The sequence below is a fragment of the Rana temporaria genome, chromosome 2 (genome assembly GCF_905171775.1).
Source record: "Rana temporaria chromosome 2, aRanTem1.1, whole genome shotgun sequence".
NCBI classification, from domain to species: Eukaryota; Metazoa; Chordata; class Amphibia; order Anura; family Ranidae; genus Rana; species Rana temporaria.
The window spans coordinates 367,536,933-367,563,364 of record NC_053490.1 but is presented as its reverse complement, the minus strand read 5'-3'; the positions used below and the strand labels follow the sequence as shown (position 1 = coordinate 367,563,364).

Sequence of the window (26,432 nt, the reverse complement as noted above, 5' to 3'; positions counted from 1 at the left end):
CTATGTGGTTTTACTGCCCCCCAAATCACAAATGTAAGGCTGCATTCACACTTCGGCGTACAAAATCGCGGTGTTTTGTCCTGCGAATTGCGGCGACAAATATCGGCGTTTTGTACCGCGATTTGTGGGGACAAAATGCCGCGATTGTGAATGCAGCCTTCACCCCCTCTATGGAGATGGTTCACATCTGCTATGCCGAACGCCGAAAGCCGCCTGAAAAAAAGGTCCGGGACTTTTTTTCAGGCGGCAGGCGTTCGGCGTGGAGATGTGAACCATCTCCATAGAGGTGCATGTGTTTTCGTCCCTCTGGCGTCTCGGGGCTGCTGTGGCGTCACACTACAGGCGACAAAACGCCTAGGTGTGAATGGGGGCTAAATGAGCTCTTACTGTCATGAGCCCCCTATAATGCACTGTGCTGCACCTGTGGATCGGTGCGAAAACAACCTAATAACCCTTTTTTATAAATGATAATATCCCCATTGCAAAAGTGCAGTGTATGTGATGTTTAATACACTGACTTTTTCCAGCATCTGCTGGTATCACACTCCAGACTGCTAGGAAGGTCCCAGGCTAAGTGCACTCGGTATCACTCTGCCCGGAACAGGTGCCAGCGTTACAGAAGAAGCATCGGCTTATGTGGCTACTTCTCCCTCTGCAGCCTCCTGCTTCCTCCACTGCTGGCACCGGCTCCATGAACTCTGATACCTTGGGATATTTTGTTGGCAACCCTTTGATCGCGATCTGGGCTTGCTGGGCCACGATCACAGAGCATGGGCATGCGCTTCTCTGGTTTGAGGTGATAGGCCACATCAGAGGGCTCAGGGGCCAAGGGTTGAGCATATTCGATTACTGAATGTTTACCGTGAGTAATCCATTCATATAGTTCCACTTTACTGTTTATATAATACACACAGAGAAATTTTAATGTGCCTCTTCAGTAGTTTTTATAATGTTTAATATTCACATTTTAAATGAAATACAATATGTAAGACTTTAGAACATTTTGATTTTTAAGTAACCTTTTCCCATTTTCATTTTACAGAAAAATACAACTACTGTGTCTTACACAAATGCTATTAACGTTCTCCCAAACACTGACAATGGACTTTTGACCGTTAGCAATCTTAATATTGCCTTTACTTGCTCATACAATATTTCCATGTGGACGTCTCTGTTCACAGTGTTTAAGCCAGTTGTGAGGTGAGTACATTGTCTTCATTCCTCACTCCTTCTTTGATTTGCACTGCTGTATAATAGGTTGCACTATTTGATGCACCTTTTTTGTACGATATTGAAAGTATATATTTTTTTCAGTAAGTATTTATTATTGCTTTTAAATATATATATTTAGAAGTAATTTGTAAAATTATTTTCACATTGTGTCTTATTTTTACGACAGGTTTGTACTAATGTTAATCCCCTAATGTGGAAGGTGAAATAAACCTTAAAGCGGGAGTTCACCCGAAAAACAATTTTTAACATTAGATTGAGGCTCATTTTGTGAAGCAGAATCAGGTGTTTTTTTTCAAAATCGAAGCAGCACTTACCGTTTTAGAGATAGATCTTCTCCGTCGCTTCCGGGTATGGTCTTTGGTTCCTATTTGATTGATAGGCTTCTGACAGGCTTCCGACGGTTGCATACATTGCGTCTATACGGCACCTGCGCACCGACGTTCGGCTACTTTCGGAAAATCGTGATGCGCTGTTTGCGACCGTCAGGAGCCTGTCAATCAAATAGGAACGCCCATACCCGTAAGCGGCGGAGGAGATCTATCTCTAAAACGGTAAGTATTGCTTTGTTTTAAAAAAAAACACCCGATTCTGCTTCACAAAATGAGCCTCAATCTAATGTTAAAAATTGAGTTTTTGGGTGAACCTCCACTTTAAAGTGTATGTAAACCCCCCTCATGCTTTCTAAACTACTGCCATAGTGCTGATCTATAAGGATATACATGCCTCCTGCATGTATCCTTACCTGTCAAATGTCTCCCCTTTATGCAGTTTTTCAGGTCTGATATTACATATTCTCTGAGTGGGTCTGTTGTCCAAAGCTCGGTGGGTGGAGTTGTGATGTCAGTAGACTCCCCGCCCACCTCTACTCTCCCCTTGTCAACATGCATTTTTTCCTGGGTATGTCTTACACTGAATTCTGCTATGATCACTAACATCCAGTCATAATGCAGAAAAGTAACTACATGACTTCAGAAAGGGAGTGGGGGTGGGAATTAAAAAATATTGCCTCTCTCAGGCTGTGCATGAGATATGTAAATAACCTGTCATTCAAAGCAAGGGGGAAGAACGGACAAAAGTTTTCTCCTGTTTGTCCGTTTATCTCACTGAAAAAAGAAAAGCGGATTGCTCAGAGCTGGATTAACTCTTTGTGGCAAGACTGGGCACAGATGATAGGAAATCTTATAATTTGGGGTTTTAATCCACTTTAAGGCTGGGTTCACACTATTGCAAATTGGATGAGGATTTCACCGCATCCAATTCGCATGACAGGAGCCTGTGATTGTCTCTCTATGAAACTGGTTCACACATCTCCGGAGCGCACAGCATAAGGGTCCTGTGCATCTTTGGCTTTGTTGAAGTTCCGAATGCAGCCAAAAATTCTGACGTAATTCGAACCTGAAACGGTGACGCACCAGAGCCCGTGCTGTGCCCCATGTCTGCACATAGTGTAAACCCAGCCGTAAGCTTTTTTCCACTTTTGCAGTGAATTATGAGAAAACCCCACTATATATTTGTTATTCCCGTTCGAAAAGCATGCCTAAAACATTTTTAAAAAATTCACATATTTCTTACTATTTAGGTGTTTCTAAGGAGAAAAAAAATACTGTACTGTCTCTGAGCCCCACACAATCTAAGCTATACTTCACTAACATACAATGTAGGATGGTGGTTTCTAAACCCTTTCTTAGGAGTGTTCAAATCTAGCTTACAGCTAATAATGAAGAACTGTGAACACTGTACAGAGTTAATTACAGTGGCAGTCAGTCCAAAAGGGGGCCAGAGTTGTGACCAATAGGAAAGCAATCAAAAGAACGATTTATTTTTAAATAAATGATAATATGACGAACATTTTTTAACATCTTAAAGATAAAGAATGTTAGTCATATTATTATGACTTACATTATATTACGATTTATTTCAAAATAAATTGTTCTATGTGTGTGTAAGTGCACTGCAGGGCGCCAGACTAATGCTGCATACACACGGTCGTTTTTTGTGATGAGAAAAAACTAAATTTTTAAAAACGTCATTTAAAATGACCGTGTGTGGGGAAAACGTCGTTCTAGGTCTTCTGAAAAACGACAAAAAAAAAAATTCGAACATGCTTCAATTTTTTATGTAATTTAAAATGATAGGGGCAGATCCACAAAGATCTGCACCGGCGCAGCGTATCTAAGATACGTTACGCCGCCGTAACTTACTTGGCTTTGGTTTGAATCCTCAACGAATTTGCGCCGTAAGTTACGGCGGCGTAGTGCATCTCTCGCGGCGTAAGGGCGGAATTCAAATGCGGCGGGTAGGGGGCGTGTTTCATTTAAATGAAGCGCGTCCCCTCGCCGAACGAACTGCGCATGCGCCGTCCCTAAAATTTCCCGCCGTGCATTGCGCTAAATGACGTCGCAAGGACGTCATTGGTTTTGACATAAACTTAAATGGCGTCCAGCCCCATTTACGGACGACTTACGCAAACAACGTAAAATTTTCAAAACTAGACGCGGGAACGACGCCCAACATTGAGTACGCCACCATATAGCTGCTTTAACTATACGCCGGAAAAAGCCGAACGGAAACAACGTAAAAAAATGTGACGGCCACTCGTACATTCGTGGATCGTCGGAAATAGCTAATTTGCATACTCCACGCGGATTAAGACGGGAACGCCACCTAGCGGACGCCGAAAAATTGCATCTAAGATCCAAAGGCGTACGAAGACGTACGCCTCTCGGATCTAGCCGAGATGCCATTGTATGTTGTTTTGAGGATTCAAAACAAAGATACGACGCGGAAATTTTGAAATTACGCCGGCGTATCACTAAATATGCCGGCGTAATTTCTTTGTGGATCTACCCCATAGTGGCTGAGTAAAACGACGTTTAAAACGTTTTTAAACCCGCGCATGCTCAGAAGCAAGTTATGACGCGAGCTTGAATGGAACAGAGTGCCGTCGTACGTGCTGAACGTAACCGCGCTTTGCTAGAGCTTTTTGAAAAACCGATGGTGTGTAGGCAACGTCGTTTTTTTAAATTAAGTTTGAAAAACGTCGTTTTGTTTCATGATAAAAAACGTTGTTTTATTTCAATCACAAAAAACGACCGTGTGTACGTGGCATAATAGAAGTCTATTAGGCCTGTCAATGTTAAACAAGCACGCGAGTAGAGCCTCAGGCTCTAATTGGCTTGTTTAACATTGTACTTGGGACGCAAAGCGATGTCCCCCGAACCCTCCCACTTTTGACTATAGCGAACCATAATTCGCTATCACGACACTTCTCATTTCACGACCCGCCGGGTATTGGGAGTCGTGACAGCTGAGGATGGGTAGGTAAGGACCCCCCCCAAAAAATGTCATCACCAGCCACCACTGGTTAATTATGTAAAACATTACTGTAAAACCCCTTCCATGTGATGATTTTAACCAAGAAAAAGGTACTTTAAAAGGTGACAAGCAATTTAGATTGTGTTTTTTTTTTTTCTAAGTTCTGCTATGTTAAACGGAACATGTAACAAATTTAAACTTGTGAATCCAATTTGGCTACAAAAGTGGAAATACACTTTAAAGCCTGAATACAGCTTTGCAACTTTGGCATGTGCTAATAAACCTATACTTATATTCACAACTACTTAGTGTATCCAGGTGGATTATAACTTTAGATTGTGAGCAGGGCCTTCCTAGTCCTTCCGTATTGAACTGTGTTTAAATTGTCCTGTCTCCCTTTATATTGTAAAGCGCTGCGCAAACCAGTTGTCTCCAAATCAAAGAAAAACTGTCCCATAATAGCAAAATATATATATATATTTATTGCGGCTGTATATTTACTGCCATTACCATGAACCACCACCAAAAAACAACCCAAAATATACCCAAATTCTATACCTGATGTGCATGGACATACCACATATGTGGTAGCTGCTGCTGCTAAAATAAAAGAGAATGCAAATGTAAAAAGCAAAATTGGCTGCCCCAAGTAATGATAAAACTATAAACTCTTTGAAAAAAGGTTTTTAAAGCACCTGTTAACCACTTGCTTACTGGGCACATAAACCCCCTTTGTTCCCAGGCAAAATTTCAGCTTCCGTCACTGCGTCGCTTTAACTGACATTTGCGCGGTCGTGCGACGTGGCTCCCAAACAAAATTGACGTCCTTTTTTCCCCACAAATAGAGCTTTATTTTGGTGGTATTTGATCACCTCTGCGGTTTTTATTTTTTGCGCTATAAACAAAAAAAGAGCGACAATTTAAAAAATATATATTTTTTTATTACTTGTTGCTATAATAAATATATATTTTTTCTCAGTTAAGGCCGATACGTATTTTTCAACGTATTTTTGTAAAAAAAAATAAAAAATCGCAATAAGCGACTGGTTTGCGCAAAAGTTATAGTGCCTACAAAATAGGGGACAGAATTATGATTTTTTTTTTTTTTTTTTTTTTACTAGTAATGGCGGCGATCTGCGATTTTTATTGGGACTGCGATATTGCGACGGACGTATCGGACACTTTTGACACAAATTTGGCGCCATTCACATTTATACAGCGATCAGTGCTATAAAAATGCACTAATTACTGTATAAATGTGACTGGCAGTGAAGGGGTTAACACTAGGGGGTGAGGAAGGGGTTAAATGTGTAGCCTGGTTGTGTTCTAACTGTGTAGGGGGGTGACTGGGGGAGGTGACCGATGCTGTGTCTCTATGTACAAGAGACACAGATCGGTCTCCTCTCCTCTGACAGCACGTGGAGCTCTGTGTTTACACACAGAGCTCCACGTCCCTGCTGTCTTACCGACGATCGCGTGTACCCGGCGGACATCGCGGCCGCCAGGTACACGCATCGGCTTCCCAGCTATGCGCCGGGACAGTGTTTACCCGCTGCGCGCCCCCCAGTGGCGCGCGCGGGTAATGCTATTAAATGACGTCCAAAGACGTCCTGTGGGCACTTGAGAGCCGCGCTGTTGACGTCTTTTGTCAATAGCGCGGGTCTCAAGTGGTTAAATTGTATTCAGAAATTATATTTCTAAAAACATTAAAAATACTACAGGTTCTCTTCATTCAACAGATTAAAAATGCAGATCTGCAGCTACCAAGATATTTTTGGGTTTGTAGTCTCTGCATCTGCTGGGCTAAAGAATACCTGGTCTCCTTCCTTATGTATTTTTTGTACATAAAAATAAATGTTTATTATGCACATGTAATCCTTTATATCACCTCTCAAGCAGTGGCATAGTACATATCAGAATATCGTTTGAGCCTTTTAACCTTAAGCCCCGGACCATTATGCAGCTAAAGCACCAAGCCTCTTTTTGCGATTCAGCACTGCATCGCTTTAACTGATAATTGCATGGTCATGCGGGGTGGCTCCCAAACAAAATTGACGTCATTTTTTTCCCACAAATAGAGCTTTCTTTTGGTGGTATTTGATCACCTCTGCGGTTTAAATTTTTGGTGCTTTAAAAAAAAATAGAGCGACAATTTTGAAAAAAAAAACAATATTTTTTACTTTTTGCTATAATAAATATCCCCCCAAAATATATATATATAAAAAAATGTTTTCCTCAGTTTAGGCCGATACGTATTCTTCTACATATTTTTGGTAAAAAAAAAAAAAAATCGCAATAAGCGTTTATTGATTGGTTTGCCCAAAAGTTATAGCGTCTACAAAATAGGGGATAGTTTTATGGCATTTTTATTAATAATTTATTTTTTTACTAGTAATGGCGGCGATCAGCGATTTTTATCGTGACAACCACATTATGGCGGACACATCAGACACCTTTGACACTATTTTGCGACCATTGTCATTTTTACAGCAAACAGTGCTATAAAAATGCACCGATTACTGTGAAAATGACACTGGCAGTGTAGGGGACGCTAAAAGGGGTTAAGTGTTCCCTAATGTGTGTTTCTTACTGTAGGGGGGTGGCTGGGCGTGTGACATCACGATCGTCGTTCCCTATGACAGGGAACAGACGATCAGTGACAGGCTCACTAGGAAGCATGGGGAGAGGTTTGTTTACACTTACCTCTCCCAGTTCTTCAGCTCTGTGACCCGATCGCGGGACACCGGCGGCAATCGGGTCCGCAAATCCTGCGGGAATGGTTATGGAGCACAGGACCAGGTCGTGAGCGTGCCGCTGGCAGTGCGCTCGCGACCCACGGCTGGGCTTCTTAAAGGGGACATACCTGTACGTCCATATGCCCAGCCGTGCCATTCTGACGATGTATTTAGTTGTGTAGCGGTCCTTAAGCGGTTAAATGTGCTGTGCAGCTAAAAATTAAGATATATGGTGCATATATGTCAAGTTCCATGAGCATTTGTAATTTAAACACAAGCAGAAATCCATGTTTTAAAACTTTAAAGTGACACTAAACTTTAGTTTTAAAAAATCTATTTAAAGAGCTCCACTTTTGTCGAGAAAAAAACATTCCTCTCTGGGTAATCTATGTACATTGCAAGGATGTTAATACATTTTGTACCCAATTTTTGTTTTTCTGAAAAAAATTCCTGTTTGTTTTTCTGTGTCTGTGAATGTGCATGGGAGTGACTTTATAATTATCAGTCAGCTGCTGCACTTGTGGGGTTCTAATGAGGAAAGTGCCAGGGTCTACATCCCTTTAGACTTGATTTCCCTTTGGTAATATCTATCAAGAAATTACACATTTGTTGCAGGGGATGCCCAAAATCTAATTAAGTGCAGACTTCTGGGAAAATCAGTAAGCCAATCACACAAGCAGGAAATTACATTTCTGGTGGGTGTTCCATATACCATCTATACAGTAATGCCTCTAGGTTGCCATATTGCATTTTACCAGTGGTGGCTGGTGTTTTTTTTTTGTGGTGGAGAGCGGCAATCATCCCTCCCGAGCAGCCGGTGGCACCTTCCCTCCAGAGCAACTTCCCCCCGCTGTCTGCTGGTGGGTCCGGCACTTACCCCATCTAGGCAGTTAGAAGATGGCAGCTAGTGGGTGGCAGGCAGTGGGCAGCAGCTCTGTGTCATCTCCTCCATCACCGAGGCTTCGAGCGTGCGTTTCCCCCCTCCTCCTAGGCATCCAATAGGATCGCCTGTCCTTTCAGCCAATCAGGTGATGGGTCATAAAACTTGCTTCCTAATTGGCCAGGAGGAAGATCAGTGTTACAATAGCGAATATTCATTCATTGTTGTAACACACCTGGGTGGGCTCCGTTCGCATTCTCTGCCCCCCGAGCACAACCTATTTTGATGCCTAATAGACCCTCTGACTCTAATCAGGTGCTTCAAAAAAACACCCACTCCCCATTGGGACACATGGATGGGGGGGGGGGGGGCATCAATGGATAAGAGGGGCAACGCCTGTGTGCCTTTAATGGATGGGCTGCCCCTGCATTTTACAGAAATTTATAGCACTGCAGAAAAGGAAAGGACAATTTTTAACAGGGAAAGGAAAGGACATTTTTAAACATTCAATTACAATACGATTTGTGTAGCATTTACACTATATATATATTTTTTTTTTATTTCCTACAAAAGTGCAATTACCCTCTAAGTATGTATTTTTAACTCACAAACATACCTTCAACTCTCAGCCTCCTCCAAATATTAATATTCCTTTTCCTGTTGATGTGTTTTGACTTCCTGTTAGAGGGTGCCTATGTTTCTTCTCCATGGTTCCACTGTATGTAGGAACATAACCACTTTCTCTTGTTTGCTCCCAAGATGTACTATGGACTACGAGATGCTGAGAGGCTGAGCCAGCTACCGGTCAGGCACCTGGGTAGATCCCGACATTAAAGTCAGGATCCCTCCAGTCAGGACTAGTTAAGGCCCCTTTCACACTGGGACGGGAGGCGCAGTGGCGGTATAGCGCCGCTATACCATAGGAATTTCCGCGGGATTCGGCTGTTAGCGGTGCGGTATTAACCCCCACTAGCGGCCGATAAAGGGTTAATACTGCCCGCAATGTGCCTCTGTAGAGGCGCATTGCGGGCGGTATTACCGCGGTTTCCCATTGTTTTAAATGGGAAGGAGCGGTATACATACCGCTCCTCTCACCGCTCTAAAAAAGGTGCCTGCAGGAGATTTTTTTCTCTCCTGCCAGTGCATCGCCTCAGTGTGAAAGCCCTCTGGCTTTCACATTGAGTATGCTGGGCAGGAGTTTTTCAGGCGGTATTTAGGCGCAATTTTTAGCGTTATACCGCCTGAAAAACTCCTCAGTGTGAAAGGGGTCAAAGTGACATCAGCCAACAGTAGATTTTAGTCCACTGTTGGCTGAATCTGGGTCACAGAAGTGCAGAACTAAGTACACTCCTGTGACTCACAAGAGAAGCAGGGCAATGACATTTACATATACACAAATATACTGTAGGTTTGATTTCATTCAGTGCAAATTTTACATTACAAACAGTACAACATTGTATTTTGATATTACTGTGACTGATAACAAGGAACAGGCTTTTAAACAGCTTTTTCTTCCTTTTACAGCACACAGAATCTGAACTCTGGAGGCTCTAGTAGCAGTGCCCTCACATCAATGGCAGCCTATACCAACCCATCATATTCTGTGCCGGTGCAAGAATCACAACAAGAAAACATGCCTATAGGATCAACTCTTTATTTTGGGATGAGTACCCAGTTCCCTGACCCTATTTTTGTTTTGCGGATTGAGCAATGCTTTGCTACCCCAACCCCTGATGGTTCTGGCGCCATCAAAGTTCAGCTGATTCAAGGAGGGTAAGTCAGAATAAATATATCATGGCAGGTTCTAAGGAAGACCATTTAAAAACTCTGGGCCATATTCTGAGTAGAGTTACGGAGTATCTCAGGAAACTCCGTCGTATCTCTCTTTTTTGACCCGCGTATCTATGAGAGTGATTCCTAGAATCATTTTCGCATAGATACGCTGAAGATCCGACATGTGTAAGTCACTTACACTGTCGGATCTTAAATGTAATTCGCCGCCGGCCGCTAGGTGGCGTTTACGTTCAGGTCTCATTTGTTTATGCAAATGAGCCTGATACGCCGATTCCCGAACGAAATCGCGTTGCGTAACCGTCGCTTACGTCGTTTGCATAAGCGTAAGGTTACCCCTGCTATATGAGGGGTAACCTTACGCCAGTCCCACGTATGCCATGTTAAGTATGGCGTCGGGTCCGCGTCGTCTTTTCCCATCGGGTACGTCGTTTTCCTAAGTCGTTCTTGAATACGACTTTACGCCAATGACGCACACGTTGGCGTCATTGACGTTTTCCGCCGAGAACTGGAGCATGCGCACTGGGCTATTTTTAGCCCGGCGCATGCGAAGTTCGTTCGAAACGGGGGCGCGCTTAATTTAACCGCCCCCTTTGAAATACGCGGGGATACGCCGGGCCAATTACACTACGCCGCCCCAAACTACGGAGCAAGTGTTTGGGGAATACAGCACTTGCTCCTGTAAGTTGGGGCGGCGTAGTGTAAATGGCTTACGCTACGCCCGCCTCAAATCTACGTGAATATGGCCCACCCAGTTTTTCACATCTTTTTGTCCTATTTTTTTCAGCTGTACTACAGGACAAGTTGGTGTCCAACTGATAGGAAATGGAAATTCCAGTGAGGTTCGCTTCAGCATATCCTCCTTTTCCTTCAAGAATTATGACTCTGTCTACATTTTCTGTAATGCTCGTCTGTGTAACAAAGGATCTGGAACATGCGCATCAGTAAGTGTTCTTTGTATTTATTATTGATATATTATCACTCCATATCCATTTGATATGAATTTTAAAAATACGCCTTTCCTTTATTAGTGTAGCGCTAACCCCGTAGGAGCTGCTTGAGTATTACACTGACAGTCCTCACTTCTTCACTGGCAGCCAGGTGTATGGTATTTTCTGCAGCCAGGCACACATACACTCAGGCCCCGTACACACGTCCGAGGAACTCGACGAGCAAAACACATCGTTTTGCTCGTCGAGTTCCTTGTGAAGCCGCCGAGGATCTCGGCGAGCCAAGTTTCCTCATTGACTAACGAGGAAATAGAGAACATGTTCTCTAGTTGGCCCGACGAGATCCTCGTCGGCTTCCTCGGCCAAAAGTGTACACACCACCGGGTTTCTCGGCAGAATACGGCTCCGATCGAGTTTCTGGCTGAATTCTGCCGAGAAACTCGGTCGTGTGTACGGGCCTTAGGCTTGATGTAGTCAATGACCAGTCTAGGGGTGTAGTTTTTGTATTTTATTTTTTGAAGAAATTTGGATAGGGTAGGGGATTTTAGTAGGATACAATGGAATACAAACTATACACAACTTGAGGACTCTAGCTGATCTAGAATTGAGTAGTAGTTGAAGTCCCTCGCTGGTAGCAGATGGCAAACTTTTACTACAGTATGTAGCAATGCAGAAATCAATGGCATTAGCAAAGTCTTTTGTAAAGTAGGACAGGTAGACAGAGCTCTTCAGGTGCAAGCTAGTTACAGCAGACTGCTCAGTCCAAAAATTGTAGAACCAAGCAAAGTCCCATGCAGTAACAGCAGATGTGCAAGCTCTTCAGATCACTAGCCAGCAATCCCTTTTTTGTTGGACCCTTGGCTGACTGTACTAACACAGAGGGGTAGCCAAAAAGAGCAGGCTCTTGGATCATTGGTTTGTACTCACTGAAGTTGCAAACAGATCCTCTCAGGCACAGCCCCCCCCCCCTTAGTCAGCTCTTCAGGAGCACCAGGGTCACTCCTTTACTTTAACTTCAGGCTCTCAGGTCAACCACCTGAGGCTGCATAGCAGCAAGTACCATGGGTGGTAGGCCTGCCTCATAACTGGCTGGGCACTCAACCACATGGGCAGGGAAAGACGCAGAGATCACATGTTCTCTGAATATATAGGCCAATTCCAGCAGGCCCAGGGTCACCTCCCCTGTAATTGGCTGGGACTGCTACATACTCATGCTGCCTATTTGCTTAACTCCCACCCATGTTCCACAAAGCTCTACTAGTTTCTAGAAGGCTGGGAGGAGTCCAAGCAAAGTCAACAGAACCATAACACAGTAACATCCCTAACCAATGAATTGCAGCATTCTGTTGAGCAGACCTGCTGAAGATAGATTTGCCTCTAGCCCCACCGTTCGGCGGAAGAGCAAATTACATCCTAGCATCTAAACTAGGAGGGTGCTACATTAGCAACATCTTTACATTTTTGTTGTTGTTCCCTGCAGTGCGGATCTTCCCGTGATGTTTCTGAAGATATTCAACAGTTCTCTCTGGGCCCTTTCTCTTTTGTTGGTAAGTATTTATTTAGTCAAACATACATTAAGAAATACTTTTCTGTTCATGATTTTTTTTTCCCAACTTGCCTATTGATGTTCATTATATATAGGATAGTCTGGACAGGCTCTCTGGAAACACATTACATACCTTTGCTTCTGACGTAAGAGCTTTACTGACATTTGTATTTTTTTCAAGCCACTAAGGTGGTGCCTGTCAACTTATGAGCAAAAGGGGGCCTCAAATGCAGCCCCTGACATCATCAAAGGGCCACACATAATGTTCAATATATGTAATGTTTCAGAGGACTGTCAGAAACTGTACACTTAATAGAGGAAATTAAAGTGGAGGTTCACCCAAAAAATGAATTTTTAACATTACATTCAGCCGAGTTGTCCTAATGACAATCGGCTGTTTTATTTTTTCCCGTACATACCTTATTTTACCGCCGCTTCCGGATATGTCTTCTGCGGGACTGGGCGTTCCTATCTGATTGACAGGCTTCCGACCGTCGCATACTACGCGTCACGAGTTGCCGAAAGAAGCCGAACAGCGGTGCGCAGGCGCCGTATAGAGCCGCACCGGCATTCGGCTTCTTTCGGCAACTCAGTATGCGATGGTCGGAAGCCTGTCAATCAGATAGGAATGCCCAGTCCCGCAGAAAACATACCCGGAAGCGGCGGTGAAATAAGGTATGTACGGGGGGGGGGAAAAAAAAACAGCCGATTGTCATTAGGACAACTCGGCTGAATTTAATGTTAAAAATTTATTTTTGGGTGAACCCCCGCTTTAATGTCAATATACTACATGTATATGGGGATATGCTGTAGTCTAGAAGATAATATGAAACTGGGAAAATGTTACACAAGGCTAGCAGAGATCAATGCTATTACCCTAATGTTCCCACCACAGATTGCTGAGGTCCGAGGGCCATACATATTATACTAAAGGGCCGCATGCAGCCCTCGGGCAACAGGTTGGGCACCATGGCTCTAAGGTCTTCATAACTTTAAACTTTATAGATTGTAATCAGGGTTATTGATGCATTGGTGTTGGTTTACTAAAGAAATAGGGCCAAATCCTCAGCCAGGCGGCGTAACTTAACTTTCAGCAGTTAAGTTACACTGACTTAAAGTTTTTACCTAAGTGCCTGATCCACAAAGCACTTACGTAAAAATTTCAAGCCGTGTAAGTTAAGTGCCGCCGTCGTAAGGCGTTCCTCCTCTCCGGGGGCCGTTTACAATTTAAATGAGGCGCGCTCCCGCGCCGGCCGTACTGCGCATGCGTGTGACGTCATTTTCCCGACGTGCATCGCGCGAACGTAATTGACGCCGGGCGGCTTTGTGGATTGCGACGGGACACTAAAGTTGCGACGGGTGAAAAAAAGACGCGCCGGGAAAACAAATAATTAAAACAAAAAATGACAGCGTCGCTCAGCATGCATTCCTGAGAGGGAGAACTCCATGCCAATTTTCAACGAAAAAACCGGCATGGGTTCCCCCCCCCAGGAGCATACCAGGCCCTTAGGTCTGTTATGGGTTGTAAGGAGACCCCCCCTCCGCCGAAAAATCGACGTAGGGGGTCCCCCTACAATCCATACCAGACCCGTATCCAAAGCACGCTACCCGGCCGGTCAGGAATGGGAGTGGGGACGAGCGAGCGTCCCCCCCCCTCCTGAGCCGTGCCAGGCCGCATGCCCTCAACATGGGGGGGTTGGGTGCTCTGGGGCAGGGGGGCGCACTGCGGGCCCCCCCACCCCAGAGCACCCTGTCCCCATGTTGATGAGGACAGGACCTCTTCCCGACAACCCTTGCCGTTGGTTGTCGGGGTATGCGGGCGGGGGCTTATCGGAATCTGGGAGTCCCCTTTAATAAGGGGGCCCCCAGATACCGGCCCCCCACCCTAAGTGAATGGATATGGGGTACATCGTACCCCTACCCATTCACCTGTAGGCAAAAAGTAAAATGTAGTAAACACACAACACAAGGCTTTTTAAAATAATTTATTATTCTGCTCCGGATGCCCCCCCTGTCTTCGTTATTAGCTCAATTACCAGGGGGGCTTCTTCTTCCACTCTCCGGGGGTCTTCTTCCACTCTCCGGGGGTCTTCTTCCACTCTCCGGGGGTCTTCTTCCACTCTCCGGGGGTCTTCTCCGCTCTCCGGGGGGGATTTCTTCTTCCGCTCTCCGGGGGGGGGCTTCTCCGGACTCCGGGGGGCTTCTTCCATCTTCTCCCCTCTTCCGCTGTTGACTCGGCGAACCCCGGTTCTTCTGCAGCTCTCCGGTGCCTTCTTCTTCAGCGCTGGCTGCCTGCTATGTTTGTGTGTTAGCTCGATTTCAAACAGGCAGCCAGCGCGGTCTTCTGTGGCGTCAGGGTCTTCTCTTCCTTTCTTCCGATGTTGCCTCGTCGCCTGTTGTCGCTGTAATGATGGAAGCGCGCCTTGCATCACATTTATATAGGCATCACCGTCCCATCATGCTCCGGTAGGTACCCACGTGGTGGGTGCCTACCCACGTGCACCCACCACGTGGGTACCTGCCGGAGCATGATGGGACGGTGATGCCTATATAAATGTGATGCAAGGCGCGCTTCCATCATTACAGCGACAACAGGCGACGAGTCAACATCGGAAGAGGGGAGAAGAACAGAAGAGAAGATGACGCCACAGAAGACCGCGCTGGCTGCCTGTTTGAAATCGAGCTAACACACAAACATAGCAGGCAGCCAGCGCTGAAGAAGAAGGCACCGGAGAGCTGCAGAAGAACCGGGGTTCGCCGAGTCAACAGCGGAAGAGGGGAGAAGATGGAAGAAGCCCCCCGGAGTCCGGAGAAGCCCCCCCGGAGAGCGGAAGAAGAAACCCCCCCGGAGAGCGGAGAAGACCCCCGGAGAGTGGAAGAAGAAGCCCCCCCTGGTAATTGAGCTAATAACGAAGACAGGGGGGGCATCCGGAGCAGAATAATAAATTATTTTAAAAAGCCTTGTGTTGTGTGTTTATTAACTTTTACTTTTGGCCTACAGGTGAATGGATAGGGGTACGATGTACCCCATATCCATTCACTTAGGGTGGGGGGCCGGTATCTGGGGGCCCCCTTATTAAAGGGGACTCCCAGATTCCGATAAGCCCCCGCCCGCATACCCCGACAACCAACGGCAAGGGTTGTCGGGAAGAGGTCCTGTCCTCATCAACATGGGGACAGGGTGCTCTGGGGTGGGGGGGCCCGCAGTGCGCCCCCCTGCCCCAGAGCACCCAACCCCCCCATGTTGAGGGCATGCGGCCTGGCACGGCTCAGGAGGGGGGGGGACGCTCGCTCGTCCCCACTCCCATTCCTGACCGGCCGGGTAGCGTGCTTTGGATACGGGTCTGGTATGGATTGTAGGGGGACCCCCTACGTCGATTTTTCGGCGGAGGGGGGGTCTCCTTACAACCCATAACAGACCTAAGGGCCTGGTATGCTCCTGGGGGGGAACCCATGCCGGTTTGGAATTTACAAATTGCCGTGGAGTTCTCCCTCGGGAATGCATACCAAATGCCGTCGCTTGAATGGGCCTTTACAAGGTGTGACTAACTTTACACTTTGTAAAAGCAGCCCTAGTTTTACACCAGGCAAACTCACACTTACGGCGAAAAAACTAGGCACAAAAGCTTTGAGGATCGCCCTAAGTGCTAATTTGCATACTAGCAGAGGCATTTCGACTCGAAATGCCCCCAGTGGCGGATGCGGTACTGCATCCTAAGATCCGGCAGTGTAAGTCCCTTACAGATGTCGGATCTTCTGCCTAACTTAGGAAAACTGCTTCTGAGGATCAGTTCCAAAGTTAGAACCAGAGATACGACGGCTTACGCCGGAGTATCTCTTTTGTGGATATGGCCCATAGTGACTGCTCTTTTTGCAAATGAATGTTTCCTTTGATAAATATACATTCACTTTGCATAGTAAGTGGTGGTGAGTGAGCAGTATGAGTTGTAGCTTTGACCCTATCTAGATTTAAGTCTAGTTAGGTCATAGTTAATATATTAAGTCTATAGTACATTCCAGACATAGAGTAGCAATGCTAACATTGCTAAAACTCCTGACGTGTCTTCTGTTAGTATGGGCAATTGTTTTCTTAAATAAGCTGCTCAGATTCATATCAACTGTGTTTTAAAAAAACAGCAAAGATTACTCCAAATTAAAAGAATCTAAAAAAACAGTACTGCTCAAATGCTCCACTCATCCCTTCTGACAAGCCCCTGGCATATCAGGTGCCAACCAAGGGAGCCCATTCCTGCTTCATGTACTGTAAATATAGCAATCCAAATGCCATAATCGAATAACACCACTGCGTGGAGTATTTTATTCAGCCGAAGTCCCTGCCCTAGAACCACCCCCCTCTAAAGCGTTTTACCCTTTATGACTTAAAGGGGTTGTAAAGGAAAAGTTTTTCCTAAATAGCTTCCTTTACCTTAGTGCAGTCCTCCTTCACTTACCTCATCCTTCAATTTTGCTTTTAAATGTCCTTATTTCTTCTGAGAAATGCTCACTTCCTGTACTTCTGTCTGTAACTCACCACCGTAATGCATGGCTTTCTTCCTGGTGTGGAAAAAGCCTCTTGAGGGGGCGAGCAGGAGGGTCAGGACGCCCACTAACACACAGCTCCTTTCTCTATCTGCAAAGTAGACAGTGTCCTGACTTGCTTGCTCGCCCCCTCCCCCCTCAAGAGGCTTTCTCCACACCAGGAAGAAAGCCTTGCGTTGCGGTAGTGAGTTACAGACAGAAGAACAGAAAGTGAGGATTTCTCAGAAGAAATAAGGACATTTAAAAGCAAAATGGAAGGATGAGGTAAGTGAAGGAGGACTGCACTAAGGTAAAGGAAGCTATTTAGGGAAAAAAAAAATTCCCTACAACCCCTTTAATTGTACAAATATTAGAGACATTTTTCTAATTGTAGAAATAGGTGTGGTCAGGACACGGAGGTCTCATACAATACATAAATAAAAAAGGTTAACAATGTAGAGTTGCCGCAAGCTTAAAAAGGCTTTATGGATTACTGGTGTAATTTAAGAAGAGACTTTGGCATGATACCAGTAAGTACACCTTCGGTATGTGTCCCTGTAAGCTTGCCAAAGTTTCACAAGTAGTGACGTCATTAGAGTGTTGCCCTTGACTTTCAAATGTTTACTTCAAGCTCTAGACACTATACTGTAAGGGGCCATGTTACCTTAGTGATAATGACAATAGAGGAAGCTTTCCAGCAACAAAATTGATAAAGAAACCACTCACCTGCCTCTATGGCTGGTTGGTTGAAATGTTGCAGAATCTCCCTGACCAGTAAGGGGACAGCTATGGAAGACATCTTGGTGGTTCATGTTTTAGGACTCTATGGTTGGCAAGTAGCCATATGTGATACAGCATCAAAAAAGATTGCATTGTTACCAAAATATAAACTTTATTGTCTGACCTGTCAGTTTGAGGCACATAGATTTGACTTGATGTAATTATTTACGGAGATCTGTCAAGTTTGCTGCACAAATATGTTCCTGACCACACCTTACTTCATAACTGCAAATGTAGGGGTCAGAAATGCAAAGTAAACCATTGCAAATGTTGGGAAATAAAAAGCAGCTAGATTTATACTAAATAGGCCCCTATTCGGTTGATGGCTTTTGTTCTACTATACGTAAGCCTGAAATATGGTTGCTTTAAAAAAAAAAAATCTGCCTTGCACCCCAAACCCCCTTCCAGCTCCTGAACGGGCTCTAGCCCCCTCTAATAATGTATGGATACCCAGTAATACTCATCCTTTGCAAAAGTTCCATGCTGGTCTCTAGTCTTCAGGGAGGAATAATAGTACCCTTAACAGTGGCCACATCCTCCCGTTAAAGTGTATGTAAACCCACTCTCGCCCTTTCTAAACTGCCTTAGTGGTTATCTAGAAATAGAAAAACTGCAGATTCTGTGGGTGGGTCTGTTGTCCTGAGCTCGATGGGTGGAGTCGTGATGTCAGTAGACTCCCCACCCACCTCTACACTCCCCTTGTCAACATGCATTTTCTTCTGTATATTTCTTACACTGAACTTCTGCTATGATCACTAACATTCAGTCAAAACCCAGAAAGGTCACCACATGACTTCAGCATGCCCAATCATGCTGTGGTGTGGAGCAGCCAAATCTTGGGAGAGCTGGAGAAGAAAGGAGGAGGGGATCTGAAGTACACAGAATGCCTCTCTCAGGCTCATGCATGAGATATGTAAATCACCTGTCACTCACAGCAAGGGGAGAAGCTGACTTCTATTTCTCTGTCAGTTTTTATCTCACTGAAAAAAAGATAAAAGGACTGTTGAGAGTTGGATTAACTCTTTGTGGCAAGACTGGTCACAGATGACATGAAATCCTATACTGTACAAGCCTTAAAACAAAAAAATGGGGTTTACATCCACTTTAAGGTTATGCGGACACTTTATGAATACAGTGCAGCCATGCTGGTATTTGATAGAAGGGCTGAAATAAGACTGGTTCAGAGAATGACATGAAAAGTGGCTTTAGAACACCAGTCTTCACAACCGGAACTGCTGAGGAGGAAGATTGTGGGACTGAGGATTAGCTGCATATTACTAGGTTTACATTTTTAGGTACAAGTTAGAGATTGTAAAAAGGGTAGAAACAGCTTTGTTATTTTTAGTGTGACTGATGTTGGGTTTTAGGATAATCTAGTTCCTAGTTGCTCTAATTTGTGCGAACACCAACATGGGTAAAAATATTTTATTATTTTGTCTTTAGATACCGAGGATAGTTCTGCTGTCTCACACAAAGGTAAGAAAAACTACTTGAAAATATGCTTTCTGAAAAAATTCAAACATTGTTGTAGACTTTAACACACATGTGATTTTTAAACAATTCAACATAAATACATATATCTTCAAAAGAACAGTTGTTATGCATGCTGCTTATCAGAGACCCATCCCCTATATATGTAATCTTTTATCCACCTTTGCAAATAAATAATTGTTTTTAATAAATTTAGGCCAAAATGTATTCTGCTACATTTCTTTGGTGAAAATAACCCAAATCAGTGTATATTATTTAGCCTGTAGGAAAGTTATTCAGTCCACAATCTATGGGATATATCTGAAAATTGATGAATCCTGATGTACTGACGTACTGTACTTAAGGCCCAAAAATGTCAGGACAGTACAAATATACCCCAAATGACCCCTTTTTGGAAAGTAGACAGTTTAATGTATTTAGTAAGAGGCATTGCGGATTTTTTGAAATTGTAATTCTTTGTTATAATTTTTTGGAAAGTGAAGAAATTAAAAACAAAAACAATTCACAGCTTTTTTTTTTACATACTATCGATTTAATTTTTTTTATACTTTTCAATCCATTTTTTTTCTTTTTTTACTATTTTTTTAACACTGTGACCAGGGAAATATAATGTTACCATGGTAACATTGTACTACTTTGGGGAAGTGATCTGGATTTTATTTTATTTTACATTTTATGATTGCTTATAGAAGTGAATTTCATTGCTATAAACAAACATTTTACTGAATAAAAAGGATTCATTCAGTTTGTTTTGTTGTGATTGGCCAGAGCTAATCACATGGTAGGCCCCGTACACACGAGAGGATCGATCCGCTGGAATTGATCCGCGGACCGGTTTCAGCGGATAGATCCCCTGGTGTGTACATAGTTACATAGTTAGTCAGGTTGAAAAAAGACACAAGTCCATCCAGTTCAACCACAAAAAATAAAAAAACAAAATAAAAAACACAGTAAAATCCTATACACCCAACTCCATACCCACAGTTGATCCAGAGGAAGGCAAAAAACCCCAGCAGAGCATGATCCAATTTGCTACAGCAGGGGGAAAAATTCCTTCCTGATCCCCCGAGAGGCAATCGGATTTACCCTGAATCAACTTTACCTACAAATCTTAGTACTCAGTTATATTCTGTACATTTAGGAAAGAATCCAGGCCTTTCTTAAAGCAATCTACTGAGCTGGCCAGAACCACCTCTGGAGGGAGTCTGTTCCACATTTTCATAGCTCTTACTGTGAAAAAACCTTTCCGTATTTGGAGGTGAAGTCTCTTTTCCTCTAGACGTAAAGAGTGCCCCCTTGTCCTCAGTGTTGACCGTAAAGTGAATAACTCAACACCAAGTTCACTGTATGGACCTCTTATATATTTGTACATGTTGATCATATCCCCCCTTATTCTCCTCTTCTCAAGAGTGAATAAATTCAGTTCCTCTAATCTTTCCTCATAGCTGAGCTCCTCCATGCCTCTTATCAGTTTGGTTGCCCTTCTCTGCACTTTCTCCAGTTCTTTTTGAGAACTGGTGCCCAAAACTGAACTGCATATTCCAGATGAGGTCTTACTAATGATTTGTACAGGGGCAAAATTATATCTCTGTCTCTGGAGTCCATACCTCTCTTAATACAAGAAAGGACTTTGCTCGCTTTGGAAACCACAGCTTGGCATTGCATGCCATTATTGAGCTTATGATCAACTAAAACCCCCAGATCCTTCTCCACTACAGATCCCCCCAGTTGTACTCCCCCTAGTATGTATGATGCATGCATATTCTTAGCCCCCAAGTGCATAACTTTACATTTATCTACATTAAACCTCATCTGCCACTTAGTCGCCCAATTAGACAGAGCATTGAGGTCGATCCAGCGGATATTTTTCCGCAGATTTTTTTCCCCGGGGATGGATTTCCAGCGGATCAAAATTTCTTAACATGCTAAGAAATCTATCCGCTGGAATCCATTCCAACGGATTGATCCGCTGGTCTATACAGACTCACCGGATCAATCCGTCCGAATCCATCCCTCGCATGCGTCGTAGTCCTTATATCACAGTGTCGCGCACGTCGCCGCTTCATCATCGCGACGACGGCGCGACGCGTCACCGCGGACGGAATTCCGCGGGGATTTTGATCTCATGGTTAGCACAACCATGAGATCAAAATCCGCCAGAGGATTTATCCGCGACCGTTTCCGCGGATAAATCCTCTCGTGTGTACTAGGCCATACAGATGAGCTATGATTGGCCCTGTCTGTACCATGTGATCACATTGATGAATCACAGCTAGTAACACAATTGTACACAATGGATGACATGAAAGGATGCCATCCGTTTTTTTAAACTGTCACGTGATCTGCTGTGATTGGTCACAGTGGTCACATGGTACTGGCAGCAAGCTGGTACACTGATTAGTCATCGGCTGTGTCCAGTGAATACAGCCAGTGACATATCGCTCCGCTGTATCAATCCAGCACTGTGTCTGTCTTCATGTATTCTCGCCCTTCTCAAACTTGGCTGGGAGCAGTGAAAGCAATTGGCTCCTGCTGCCGTCAGTTAAATCCAACAACCTTCATAACCACTTTAAAATTACACTAAAAAATATCCTTAGTCTCCAAAAACAATCCATATACATCCACTGCTTAATGGGATTGTAATCTATTTTACACAAAATATTTTTTTTACTGTGTTTTTCTGCCTCCTTGTAACCTCCTCCTTGAGCTTTCAAATGTATAATTTTCTTCTCAACGTTTGTTTGGAATGAGCAGTGCATGTTAGTTACAGTCATGTGCACTACTGTATGTACACGACAAATCCCATAATCTCCCATCTCAGGAGGGAGCAAGAGAGGGTGGGTACATTCCTACATACAGTGGGACCATAGAGAATGAAAGTAGCAACTGTCTAAGAAAGGAAGTCAGATCATATCTGGAAAAAAAATGATATTTGAAGATTTGGAGGAGAATGAGAGTAAGAATACATATTTTCTTAAACAGTTTAGTGTCACTTTATTTAGCAAAAATGGGTCTTTTTTTTAGGACGGCCTATACCACAGTAAATACAGCTGTTTTTAGGGTGGAACATGTAATAAGTTCCCAATGCTGCAGCAGCTGTCAGATGGCTGCGTCAATCATTCACACAGCTCTGTGTGAATGAACTTTCCACCCCCGACATCCTTTGCGGCTGTCAGCTTGTGGTTTTCAATTAACTACCACGGCGCTGTGGAGTGCCATGGTAGTTCATTGATCCTTCCTGCCAATGTATCTACTTGCCCGTACGGGATGTATGGGCACACAGATACACTGACAGATCTGCAGGAGACCTGCATGGCAATAGATCGCTGGTGCAATGCTTTACAGGCTCTGAATAAATAAATAAATAAATGCACATTGTTTTACCTGCAAAAAAATTGCATATATTTATTATTTTTTTAACCACTTAAGACCCAGAGCATTATGCAGGTTAAGGACCTTGCCCCTTTTTGCGATTCGGCACTGCGTCGCTTTAACTGACAATTGCGGGGTCGTGCGACGTGGCTCTCAAACAAAATTGTCGTCCTTTTTTTCCCACAAATAGGGCTTTCTTTTGGTGGTATTTGATCACCTCTGTGTTTTTTATTTTTTGTGTTTTAAACAAAAATAGAGCGACAATTTTGAAAAAAAATCAATATTTTTTACTTTTTGCTATAATAAATATCCCCAAAAAAGAAAAAAAATGTTTTCCTCAGTTTAGGCTGATACACATTCTTCTACTTATTTTTGGTAAAAAATAAATCGCAATAATCGTTTATTGATTGGTTACGCTAAAGTTATAGCGTTTACAAAATAGGGGATAGTTTTATGGCATATTTATTAATATTTTTTTTTTATTGACGGCGATCAGCAATTTTTTCGTGACTGCGACATTATGGCGGACACATCGGACACTTTTGACACATTTTTAGGACCATTGTCATTTTCACAGCGAAAAGTGCTATAAAAATGCACTGATTACCGTGAAAATGACAATGGCAGTGAATGAGTTAACCACTAGGGGGCACTAAGGGGTTAAGTGTGCCTTAAGGGAGTTATTCGTATTGTAGGGGGGCGTGGCTGTAGGTGTGATGTCATCGATCGTCGTTCCCTATATCAGGGAACAGACGATCAGTGACACTGCCACAGAGAAGAACGGGGAAGGTGTTTTTACACTCACCTCTCCCCGTTCTTAAGCTCCTGTGACCCGATCGCGGGACACTGGCGGTGATCGGGTCCGTGGGCGTGGTCACGGAGCTTCAGACTAGGTCGCGAGCGCGCCCCACGGTTGGGCTCTTAAAGGCACGTGCCTGTGCCATTCTGCCAACGTATATCGGCGTTATGTTAAAGTGTATCTATAGGCAATATATATATTTTTTATATTATCAAAAGAGTGGGGCAAGGTTATGGCCTCTGTCACTAGAAAGAAAATGAGGGCAAATCCAAATTTTTTGAGTTGTCCCTAGAAAACAAGGTACGGGGCAATCTGTCTAAAGCTGACCATACACTATACAATCTGATTATATGATCTGCTTTTTATCTGCCAGCAACTATTTCATCCAAGGACCTGCCTGATTTTCTTTTACGCTCTTGTTGCATCTCTGGGAAAGGAAATTTCTCCAGTGGTACACCGACACTAAAAAATTATCTGGTGGGGTTTTTAACGCTTCCCCACTCTATCCAAAACAAATAAAGTTTGGCTATAGATACACTTGAAGTAAAAGACTATGTGGCCAGTCTCTCCTATTCTTTTTCACTTCTTTTAATAGAATGGGGCTTCAATTACGCGTTACCAAAACAAGTAACGCGTAATGCACCTTTCTATTGTAGTATTATAAGTATTGAGAACACTTGTACATAAAATGTGTCTGAACCCCATGATTTGGTTGACAATATCCTTCTGTCTGCAGGTCTGTCTCTAACCATACTCATGGCTAGCCTTCTGACAACTTGGATACTGCTGATGTCTGAGTTTTGAGTACTAGAATACTAGGTTGCCAAGAAGAGGGTCCATTTTCTTTTTCCTGAACCAGCTGATCACTTGCACGGCCACATGAGGTTGCCTTCTACACTTTGTAGGCTCTGATGCAACATTATATGTATGAGATAAAACTGTATTTATTGTACTTCTGTGAGCAAATAAAAAGATTTCACAAGGCTTCAAAAATGGCCAAAGTCATGTATACAACATTTATAATATAAACCTTGCATGTAAATAAATGTAATTTAAATATTTTTCATGGAAAATTGGCAAGATCATATTCCAAGGATATGCTTTTATTGAATGTATATGCCATGATTTTTTATCCTTAAAATTTGATTCACCTTGCTTTATGACACAGTAAGTGCTGATGTTTTTGCTGTCTACTAGCTTGCATATTTTAATGTATTTTCTTTTAATGTAAAAAATGTTTTCCGTTAACCTTACAGCACTCTAGGCTTAAAGGCTGGTATTTTTGTAGTAATATGGGGCCAAATTCTCAAAAACGCTGCCTAACTTAACTTTCAGCAGTTAAGTTACACAGGCGTTAAATTTCTACCTAAGTGCCCGATCCACAAAGCACTTACCTAGAAATTACACGCCGTGTAACCTAAGTGCCTCCGTCGCAAGGCGGTCGTCTGCTCGAGGGGGCGATTCCTATTCAAATGAGGCGCGCTCCCGCGCCGGACGTACTGCGCATGCGTGTGACATCATTTTTCCCGACGGGCAGCGCGCGAACGTAATTTACGCCGGGCTTTGTGGATTGCGATGGGACAATAAAGTTGCGACGGGCCAAAAAAAAAAAATCAAAATTCAAAAAAAAAACGCGGCGATCGAAAAAAAGGTCTGGTTTTACATGGTGTACTAACTTTTTACACATTGTAAAACCAGCCCTAATTTTGCGCAAGCAAATCGTAACTTACGCAGAAAACACAAAGCTTAAAAGCTTTGTGGATCTGCTTAAGTACTCATTTGCATACGCTAGGCGGCATTTAGACTCGAAATGCCCCCAGCGGCGGATGCGGTACTGCATCTTAAGATCTGACAGTGTAAGTGTCTTACAGATCTTCTGCCTAACTTTGGAAAAAATCCTTTTGAGGATCGTTTCCAAAGTTAAGCACAGGGATACGCAGTCTGAACAGCAGTTCCGCCTGCGTATCTCCTTTGAAGATTTGGCCCATGGATTCTACCATGTACCATTAAGCATTATGAGGGCCCTCCAAAAAATAACTTCCTTTCAAAACACTTGGCCTATGCACATAGCAACACAAAGTTTCATGCTAGCAGTTCCCCAAATGGTAGTATTGGAGAGGTTGAAGTCTAGTGTAATTATTATACATTCGATGTAGACAAGTATGTTGCTATCTCTGAAAATGCAAAGTAGAGAAAGAGTGCACTAACATTGTGTAGTATGACACGGATTTATTAGTGAAACACAATAAAATGTACTGTTCTGAAGAAAGAAGTGTATATCAGTGGCTGAGTAGAACCCTTCTTTTTCCTAGTAAAAACTACAAACCCCTCTAAATGGGACTTTTTAGGGCATCCACAACTTGAGAAGTACATATAACAAGTATATTTTAATAAAGCAGTTTAAAATAGTGCATACAATAGTTTTTTATATTATTAGATGCAATTGAAAGACAACCATTTTGAACAGTCGACATATAGGTTTGATGAAGACAATGAAAATGTTTTGAATTTTACCAAATTATAGCTTTTTCTTCTTCTGGGGCAAATATATGTCAAAAGATGGTTTTTCGTTAAGGTGAGAGGAATTGGGCATGAAATCGCATCAACAGTTAAAAGGAAATGCTTATCCTTTGCTTCTGCGTGACATAGAGGGTGCAACAGGGAGGAGGTGCTGTGGCACCCACTTCTCCAACCACTGAGGGATACAGGGTCCCACCATAGTGGTGTTCAATATTAACAGTTAACCAGATTTAGATTTCTGAGAGTGTAAATTGACACAGCGCTGTCCTGACCAACCCAGAGCCCACACAGTTGTCAGATGGAGTCCACAGAGGTAGAAATGAAATATTTCAGAAACAATTGAAGTATTGAAGTGAGATAAGACAGATTGTACTCCTCTTGGTAAAAAGAATGCCACCAGTGACAGACGATCTTTAAATCACTGTAAGTTCAATTGTATGTGTTTTACTAATAAATGCTTGTCATGCTACACGAGGTTGGTGCCCTCATTCTCCAATTTGTA

General features: G+C 43.4%; 1 protein-coding gene across 1 annotated transcript in view; it reads left to right on the top strand.

The window, feature by feature from the left end:
- Positions 1-24,403, top strand: part of LOC120927202 (pancreatic secretory granule membrane major glycoprotein GP2-like) — a 37,841-nt gene extending 13,438 nt beyond the window's left edge. Inside the window, exons 6-11 of the mRNA XM_040337715.1 lie at positions 1,043-1,200; positions 9,688-9,936; positions 10,742-10,898; positions 12,385-12,451; positions 19,192-19,224; positions 24,147-24,403. Of these exons, the coding sequence (XP_040193649.1) occupies positions 1,043-1,200; positions 9,688-9,936; positions 10,742-10,898; positions 12,385-12,451; positions 19,192-19,224; positions 24,147-24,214 (732 nt within the window). The 3' untranslated portion in view covers positions 24,215-24,403. The remainder of the gene's footprint in view (positions 1-1,042; positions 1,201-9,687; positions 9,937-10,741; positions 10,899-12,384; positions 12,452-19,191; positions 19,225-24,146) is intronic.
- The last annotated feature ends 2,029 nt before the right edge of the window (positions 24,404-26,432 follow it).